This window comes from Poromitra crassiceps (assembly GCF_964638095.1).
Source record: "Poromitra crassiceps genome assembly, contig: HAP1_SCAFFOLD_143, whole genome shotgun sequence".
Lineage (NCBI taxonomy): Eukaryota > Metazoa > Chordata > Actinopteri > Beryciformes > Melamphaidae > Poromitra > Poromitra crassiceps.
The window spans coordinates 127,501-137,500 of NW_028152222.1; the positions used below are offsets into that span (position 1 = coordinate 127,501).

Sequence of the window (10,000 nt, forward strand, 5' to 3'; positions counted from 1 at the left end):
GATGAACTGTGTTGACCAGGTGTGTTACTATAACACTGTGATGATGAACTGTGTTGACCAGGTGTGTTACTGTAACACTATGTAATGATGAACTGTGTTGACCAGGTGTGTTACTATAACACTCTGTGATGATGAACTGTGTTGACCAGGTGTGTTACTATAACACTATGTGATGATGAACTGTGTTGACTAGGTGTGTTACTGTAACACTGTGATGAACTGTGTTGACCAGGTGTGTTACTATAACACTATGTGATGATGAACTGTGTTGACCAGGTGTGTTACTGTAACACTGTGATGAACTGTGTTGACCAGGTGTGTTACTGTAACACTATGTGATGATGAACTGTGTTGACCAGGTGTGTTACTATAACACTATGTGATGAACTGTGTTGACCAGGTGTGTTACTATAACACTATGTGATGAACTGTGTTGACCAGGTGTGTTACTATAACACTCTGTGATGATGAACTGTGTTGACCAGGTGTGTTACTATAACACTATGTGATGAACTGTGTTGACCAGGTGTGTTACTGTAACACTCTGTGATGATGAACTGTGTTGACCAGGTGTGTTACTGTAACACTCTGTGATGATGAACTGTGTTGACCAGGTGTGTTACTATAACACTATGTGATGAACTGTGTTGACCAGGTGTGTTACTATAACACTATGTGATGAACTGTGTTGACCAGGTGTGTTACTATAACACTCTGTGATGATGAACTGTGTTGACCAGGTGTGTTACTATAACACTCTGTGATGATGAACTGTGTTGACCAGGTGTGTTACTATAACACTATGTGATGATGAACTGTGTTGACTAGGTGTGTTACTATAACACTATGTGATGATGAACTGTGTTGACCAGGTGTGTTACTGTAACACTGTGATGATGAACTGTGTTGACCAGGTGTGTTACTATAACACTCTGTGATGATGAACTGTGTTGACCAGGTGTGTTACTATAACACTATGTGATGATGAACTGTGTTGACTAGGTGTGTTACTATAACACTATGTGATGATGAACTGTGTTGACCAGGTGTGTTACTATAACACTATGTGATGATGAACTGTGTTGGCCAGGTGTGTTACTATAACACTATGTGATGATGAACTGTGTTGACCAGGTGTGTTACTATAACACTATGTGATGATGAACTGTGTTGGCCAGGTGTGTTACTGTAACACTGTGATGAACTGTGTTGACCAGGTGTGTTACTATAACACTCTGTGATGATGAACTGTGTTGACCAGGTGTGTTACTATAACACTATGTGATGATGAACTGTGTTGACCAGGTGTGTTACTATAACACTATGTGATGATGAACTGTGTTGACCAGGTGTGTTACTATAACACTATGTGATGATGAACTGTGTTGACCAGGTGTGTTACTGTAACACTATGTGATGATGAACTGTGTTGACCAGGTGTGTTACTATAACACTCTGTGATGATGAACTGTGTTGACCAGGTGTGTTACTGTAACACTCTGGATGACGAGGAGAAACGAGAGCTGAAGCTCTTCAGCAACCAACGGAAGAAGGACAACTTGGGCAGGGGCAGCGTCCGTCCATTCCCCCTCACCATCAATGGGGCCACCTGTGAACAGGTACAGCCAACAGCTAACAGCTAGAGTATTGATGACATGTCTCCAGTTCCACCACTCAATGTTCCCACATCCTATTATTATTCTGACCACTTAATAGTCCGACGAATGCATCATTGAACCGACATCCCATTCTCTGTCACGCCGCAACCCTAACCCCAACCTCTAACCCCTAACCCTAACCCTAACCCCTAACCCCTAACCCTAACCGCTAACCTCTAACCCTAACCGCTAACCTCTAACCCCTAACCCCTAAGCCTAACCCCTAACCCCAACCTCTAACCCCTAAGCCTAACCCCTAACCATAACCCCTAACCTCTAACCCCAACCTCTAACCCCTAACCCAACCTCTAACCTCTAACCTCTAACCCCTAACCCTAACCCAATGATGCATTTGTCGGACTATAAAGTGGTGGGTCGGAATAATGGGATGTCGGAACATTGAGTGCTCGAACTAACCTTGCAAGCAAGCTGGATTCTCTGGCAATGTCAGGTTATAGTCGAACTAAGGGGAGGTCGGAACAGCGGTTTCCCCTGTTGTCCTCCTCCTTCACTGACAGAAGGTATGATTGCCAGCCCGACACTCTCCATAGCTTCTCCCTGCCCGACACTCTCCATAGCTTCTCCCTGCCAGCCCGACACTCTCCATAGCTTCTCCCTGCCAGCCTGACACTCTCCATAGCTTCTCCCTGCCAGCCCGACACTCTCCATAGCTTCTCCCTGCCAGCCTGACACTCTCCATAGCTTCTCCCTGCCTGCCCGACACTCTCCATAGCTTCTCCCTGCCAGCCTGACACTCTCCATAGCTTCTCCCTGTCAGCCTGACACTCTCCATAGCTTCTCCCTGCCAGCCAGACACTCTCCATAGCTTCTCCCTGCCCGACACTCTCCATAGCTTCTCCCTGCCTGCCCGACACTCTCCATAGCTTCTCCCTGCCTGACACTCTCCATAGCTTCTCCCTGCCTGACACTCTCCATAGCTTCTCCCTGCCTGACACTCTCCATAGCTTCTCCCTGCCTGACACTCTCCATAGCTTCTCCCTGCCTGACACTCTCCATAGCTTCTCCCTGCCTGACACTCTCCATAGCTTCTCCCTGCCTGACACTCTCCATAGCTTCTCCCTGCCTGACACTCTCCATAGCTTCTCCCTGCCCGACACTCTCCATAGCTTCTCCCTGCCTGCCCGACACTCTCCATAGCTTCTCCCTGCCTGCCCGACACTCTCCATAGCTTCTCCCTGCCTGACACTCTCCATAGCTTCTCCCTGCCCGACACTCTCCATAGCTTCTCCCTGCCTGCCCGACACTCTCCATAGCTTCTCCCTGCCAGCCCGACACTCTCCATAGCTTCTCCCTGCCTGACACTCTCCATAGCTTCTCCCTGCCTGCCCGACACTCTCCATAGCTTCTCCCTGCCAGCCCGACACTCTCCATAGCTTCTCCCTGCCTGACACTCTCCATAGCTTCTCCCTGCCTGCCCGACACTCTCCATAGCTTCTCCCTGCCTGCCCGACACTCTCCATAGCTTCTCCCTGCCTGCCCGACACTCTCCATAGCTTCTCCCTGCCTGCCCGACACTCTCCATAGCTTCTCCCTGCCAGCCCGACACTCTCCATAGCTTCTCCCTGCCAGCCCGACACTCTCCATAGCTTCTCTCTGCCTGACACTCTCCATAGCTTCTCCCTGCCAGCCCGACACTCTCCATAGCTTCTCCCTGCCTGCCTGACACTCTCCATAGCTTCTCCCTGCCCGACACTCTCCATAGCTTCTCCCTGCCCGACACTCTCCATAGCTTCTCCCTGCCAGCCCGACACTCTCCATAGCTTCTCCCTGCCAGCCTGACACTCTCCATAGCTTCTCCCTGTCAGCCTGACACTCTCCATAGCTTCTCCCTGCCCGACACTCTCCATAGCTTCTCCCTGCCTGACACTCTCCATAGCTTCTCCCTGCCCGACACTCTCCATAGCTTCTCCCTGCCCGACACTCTCCATAGCTTCTCCCTGCCTGACACTCTCCATAGCTTCTCCCTGCCCGACACTCTCCATAGCTTCTCCCTGCCCGACACTCTCCATAGCTTCTCCCTGTCAGCCTGACACTCTCCATAGCTTCTCCCTGTCAGCCTGACACTCTCCATAGCTTCTCCCTGCCCGACACTCTCCATAGCTTCTCCCTGTCAGCCTGACACTCTCCATAGCTTCTCCCTGCCCGACACTCTCCATAGCTTCTCCCTGCCTGACACTCTCCATAGCTTCTCCCTGCCCGACACTCTCCATAGCTTCTCCCTGCCCGACACTCTCCATAGCTTCTCCCTGCCTGACACTCTCCATAGCTTCTCCCTTCCTGACACTCTCCATAGCTTCTCCCTGCCAGCCCGACACTCTCCATAGCTTCTCCCTGTCAGCCTGACACTCTCCATAGCTTCTCCCTGCCCGACACTCTCCATAGCTTCTCCCTGTCAGCCTGACACTCTCCATAGCTTGTCCCTGCCTGCCTGACACTCTCCATAGCTTCTCCCTGCCAGCCTGACACTCTCCATAGCTTCTCCCTGCCAGCCCGACACTCTCCATAGCTTCTCCCTGCCCGACACTCTCCATAGCTTCTCCCTGCCAGCCTGACACTCTCCATAGCTTCTCCCTGTCAGCCTGACACTCTCCATAGCTTCTCCCTGCCAGCCTGACACTCTCCATAGCTTCTCCCTGTCAGCCTGACACTCTCCATAGCTTCTCCCTGCCAGCCTGACACTCTCCATAGCTTCTCCCTGCCTGACACTCTCCATAGCTTCTCCCTGCCAGCCTGACACTCTCCATAGCTTCTCCCTGTCAGCCTGACACTCTCCATAGCTTCTCCCTGCCAGCCTGACACTCTCCATAGCTTCTCCCTGCCTGACACTCTCCATAGCTTCTCCCAGCCTGACACTCTCCATAGCTTCTCCCTGTCAGCCTGACACTCTCCATAGCTTCTCCCTGCCAGCCTGACACTCTCCATAGCTTCTCCCTGCCTGACACTCTCCATAGCTTCTCCCTGCCAGCCTGACACTCTCCATAGCTTCTCCCTGTCAGCCTGACACTCTCCATAGCTTCTCCCTGCCAGCCTGACACTCTCCATAGCTTCTCCCTGCCTGACACTCTCCATAGCTTCTCCCAGCCTGACACTCTCCATAGCTTCTCCCTGTCAGCCTGACACTCTCCATAGCTTCTCCCTGCCTGACACTCTCCATAGCTTCTCCCTGCCTAAGGGATTTGCATGATCCTAAATATGATTTCTTGCCTGTGCTTCTTTTTGTTGACGTTTCATCAGACAGATGAAACAGATTAGAAATAGAAAACACTTCACTCTTAAAAATATTCATTTCAAGTGCCATCTTCTCACCCCCTCCCTTCCCCTCTCTTCTCCACACATTTATTTTTGCATTCATCTTTTTTTCCCTCTCCTCTCCCATCCCTATTTCCTCATCACTCTGCACCCCCCTCCCCCCCCCCCCCCCCCCCTCTCTCTCTCTCTCTCTCTCTCTCTCTCTCTCCCCCCTCTCTCTCTCTCTCCCTCCTCTCCCTCTCTCCCTCCTCTCTAGTGCGGGGGTCAGATCAATGGAGGAGACCTGGTGGTGTTTGCAGCGCGAGCGGGCCACGGGCAGTGCTGGCACCCGCACTGCTTCGTCTGCAGCATGTGCGAGGAAGTGCTGGTGGATCTCATCTACTTCTACCAGGATGGCAAGATGTTGTGTGGCCGGCACCACGCCGAGAGGCTGAAACCCCGCTGCTGTGCCTGTGATGAGGTGCGCCCGTCAGCCCTTCAGGGGCCCGCAAATTGAATCGTTGAATAACAAAAAGAGGCTTGGATGGGGTTTAAACTGCAAAGATCTCTCAGTATTCTTGCCATGTCTGATTTGTCTTCTGCTAAAATGTGTGGCAAAGCAGCTTACGGAGTTAAAAAAAATGTGTCTTTCATTTTTCATTCCCAGCTGATTCATATCAGTCGCATCAGTTGCTCTCTCCGTTGAATATTTCTGTGCCGGGTTAACGCCATGTCTCGCTCACGCAGATCATCTTTGCTGATGAGTGCACGGAGGCAGAGGGCAGGCACTGGCACATGAAGCACTTCTGCTGCTTCGAGTGCGACGCTCCGCTCGGCGGCCAGCGTTACATCATGAAGGACGGGCGGCCACACTGCTGTCACTGCTTCGAGTCGCTCTACGCAGAGTACTGCGACGCGTGTGGAGAACACATAGGTAAGTCGCTCTACGCAGAGTACTGTGACGCGTGTGGAGAACACATAGGTAAGTCGCTCTACACAGAGTACTGTGACGCGTGTGGAGAACACATAGGTAAGTCACTCTACACAGAGTACTGTGACGCGTGTGGAGAACACATAGGTAAGTCACTCTACACAGAGTACTGTGACGCGTGTGGAGAACACATAGGTAAGTCGCTCTACGCAGAGTACTGTGACGCGTGTGGAGAACACATAGGTAAGTCGCTCTACGCAGAGTACTGTGACGCGTGTGGAGAACACATAGGTAAGTCGCTCTACACAGAGTACTGTGACGCGTGTGGAGAACACATAGGTAAGTCACTCTACACAGAGTACTGTGACGCGTGTGGAGAACACATAGGTAAGACGCTCTACGCAGAGTACTGTGACGCGTGTGGAGAACACATAGGTAAGTCTCTCTACGCAGAGTACTGTGACGCGTGTGGAGAACACATAGGTAAGTCTCTCTACACAGAGTACTGTGACGCGTGTGGAGAACACATAGGTAAGTCTCTCTACACAGAGTACTGCGACGCGTGTGGAGAACACATAGGTAAGTCTCTCTACACAGAGTACTGTGACGCGTGTGGAGAACACATAGGTAAGTCGCTCTACACAGAGTACTGCGACGCGTGTGGAGAACACATAGGTAAGTCGCTCTACACAGAGTACTGTGACGCGTGTGGAGAACACATAGGTAAGTCGCTCTACACAGAGTACTGTGACGCGTGTGGAGAACACATAGGTAAGTCTCTCTACACAGAGTACTGTGACGCGTGTGGAGAACACATAGGTAAGTTGCTCTACACAGAGTACTGTGACGCGTGTGGAGAACACATAGGTAAGTCACTCTACACAGAGTACTGTGACGCATGTGGAGAACACATAGGTAAGTCGCTCTACGCAGAGTACTGCGACGTGTGTGGAGAACACATAGGTAAGTCGCTCTACACAGAGTACTGTGACGCGTGCGGAGAACACATAGGTAAGTCGCTCTACACAGAGTACTGTGACGCGTGTGGAGAACACATAGGTAAGTCGCTCTACGCAGAGTACTGCGACGTGTGTGGAGAACACATAGGTAAGTCGCTCTACGCAGAGTACTGTGACGCGTGTGGAGAACACATAGGTAAGTCGCTCTACACAGAGTACTGCGACGCGTGTGGAGAACACATAGGTAAGTCGCTCTATGCAGAGTACTGTGACGCGTGTGGAGAACACATAGGTAAGTCGCTCTACACAGAGTACTGCGACGCGTGCGGAGAACACATAGGTAAGTCGCTCTACACAGAGTACTGTGACGCGTGTGGAGAACACATAGGTAAGTCGCTCTACGCAGAGTACTGCGACGCGTGTGGAGAACACATAGGTAAGTCGCTCTACACAGAGTACTGCGACGCGTGCGGAGAACACATAGGTAAGTCGCTCTACGCAGAGTACTGCGACGCGTGTGGAGAACACATAGGTAAGTCGCTCTACGCAGAGTACTGCGACGCGTGTGGAGAACACATAGGTAAGTCGCTCTACGCAGAGTACTGTGACGCGTGTGGAGAACACATAGGTAAGTCGCTCTACGCAGAGTACTGCGACGCGTGTGGAGAACACATAGGTAAGTCGCTCTACACAGAGTACTGCGACGCATGCGGAGAACACAGGTAAGTCGCTATACGCAGAGTACTGCGACGCGTGCGGAGAACACATAGGTAAGTCGCTCTACACAGAGTACTGCGACGCGTGCGGAGAACACATAGGTAAGTCGCTCTACGCAGAGTACTGCGACGCATGCGGAGAACACATAGGTAAGTCGCTCTACACAGAGTACTGTGACGCGTGCGGAGAACACATAGGTAAGTCGCTCTACGCAGAGTACTGCGACGCGTGCGGAGAACACATAGGTAAGTCGCTCTACGCAGAGTACTGCGACGCATGCGGAGAACACAGGTAAGTCGCTATACGCAGAGTACTGCGACGCGTGCGGAGAACACATAGGTAAGTCGCTCTACACAGAGTACTGCGACGCGTGCGGAGAACACATAGGTAAGTCGCTCTACGCAGAGTACTGCGACGCGTGCGGAGAACACATAGGTAAGTCGCTCTACGCAGAGTACTGCGACGCATGCGGAGAACACAGGTAAGTCGCTATACGCAGAGTACTGCGACGCGTGCGGAGAACACATAGGTAAGTCGCTCTACGCAGAGTACTGCGACGCGTGTGGAGAACACATAGGTAAGTCGCTGTACGCAGAGTACTGCGACGCGTGTGGAGAACACATAGGTAAGTCGCTCTACGCAGAGTACTGCGACGCGTGCGGAGAACACATAGGTAAGTCGCTCTACGCAGAGTACTGCGACGCGTGTGGAGAACACATAGGTAAGTCGCTCTACGCAGAGTACTGCGACGCGTGTGGAGAACACATAGGTAAGTCGCTCTACGCAGAGTACTGCGACGCGTGCGGAGAACACATAGGTAAGTCGCTCTACGCAGAGTACTGCGACGCGTGCGGAGAACACATAGGTAAGTCGCTCTACGCAGAGTACTGCGACGCGTGTGGAGAACACATAGGTAAGTCGCTCTACACAGAGTACTGTGACGCGTGTGGAGAACACATAGGTAAGTCGCTCTACACAGAGTACTGTGACGCGTGTGGAGAACACATAGGTAAGTCGCTCTACACAGAGTACTGTGACGCGTGTGGAGAACACATAGGTAAGTCGCTCTACGCAGAGTACTGCGACGCGTGCGGAGAACACATAGGTAAGTCGCTCTACGCAGAGTACTGCGACGCGTGTGGAGAACACATAGGTAAGTCGCTCTACGCAGAGTACTGCGACGCGTGTGGAGAACACATAGGTAAGTCGCTCTACGCAGAGTACTGCGACGCGTGCGGAGAACACATAGGTAAGTCGCTCTACGCAGAGTACTGCGACGCGTGCGGAGAACACATAGGTAAGTCGCTCTACGCAGAGTACTGCGACGCGTGTGGAGAACACATAGGTAAGTCGCTCTACACAGAGTACTGTGACGCGTGTGGAGAACACATAGGTAAGTCGCTCTACACAGAGTACTGTGACGCGTGTGGAGAACACATAGGTAAGTCGCTCTACACAGAGTACTGTGACGCGTGTGGAGAACACATAGGTAAGTCGCTCTACGCAGAGTACTGCGACGCGTGCGGAGAACACATAGGTAAGTCGCTCTACGCAGAGTACTGTGACGCGTGTGGAGAACACATAGGTAAGTCGCTCTACGCAGAGTACTGTGACGCGTGTGGAGAACACATAGGTAAGTCTCTCTACACAGAGTACTGTGACGCGTGCGGAGAACACATAGGTAAGTCTCTCTACACAGAGTACTGTGACGCGTGTGGAGAACACATAGGTAAGTCGCTCTACGCAGAGTACTGTGACGCGTGTGGAGAACACATAGGTAAGTCTCTCTACACAGAGTACTGCGACGCGTGCGGAGAACACATAGGTAAGTCGCTCTACGCAGAGTACTGTGACGCGTGCGGAGAACACATAGGTAAGTCGCTCTACGCAGAGTACTGCGACGCGTGTGGAGAACACATAGGTAAGTCGCTCTACGCAGAGTACTGTGACGCGTGCGGAGAACACATAGGTAAGTCGCTCTACACAGAGTACTGTGACGCGTGTGGAGAACACATAGGTAAGTCGCTCTACGCAGAGTACTGTGACGCGTGCGGAGAACACATAGGTAAGTCGCTCTACACAGAGTACTGTGACGCGTGTGGAGAACACATAGGTAAGTCGCTCTACACAGAGTACTGTGACGCGTGTGGAGAACACATAGGTAAGTCGCTCTACGCAGAGTACTGCGACTCGTGTGGAGAACACATAGGTAAGTCGCTCTACGCAGAGTACTGCGACGCGTGTGGAGAACACATAGGTAAGTCGCTCTACACAGAGTACTGTGACGCGTGCGGAGAACACATAGGTAAGTCGCTCTACGCAGAGTACTGTGACGCGTGCGGAGAACACATAGGTAAGTCGCTCTACGCAGAGTACTGCGACGCGTGCGGAGAACACATAGGTAAGTCGCTCTACACAGAGTACTGTGACGCGTGTGGAGAACACATAGGTAAGTCGCTCTACGCAGAGTACTGCGACTCGTGTGG

General features: G+C 51.9%; 1 protein-coding gene across 1 annotated transcript in view; it reads left to right on the forward strand.

The window, feature by feature from the left end:
- The window catches only part of LOC310770645 (prickle-like protein 2), a gene marked incomplete at its 3' end in the record, with an annotated part of 27,682 nt that overhangs the window by 10,765 nt on the left and 6,917 nt on the right, over positions 1 to 10,000 (forward strand). Inside the window, exons 3-5 of the mRNA XM_083663388.1 lie at positions 1,482 to 1,619; positions 5,185 to 5,388; positions 5,655 to 5,841. Of these exons, the coding sequence (XP_083519514.1) occupies positions 1,482 to 1,619; positions 5,185 to 5,388; positions 5,655 to 5,841 (529 nt within the window). The remainder of the gene's footprint in view (positions 1 to 1,481; positions 1,620 to 5,184; positions 5,389 to 5,654; positions 5,842 to 10,000) is intronic.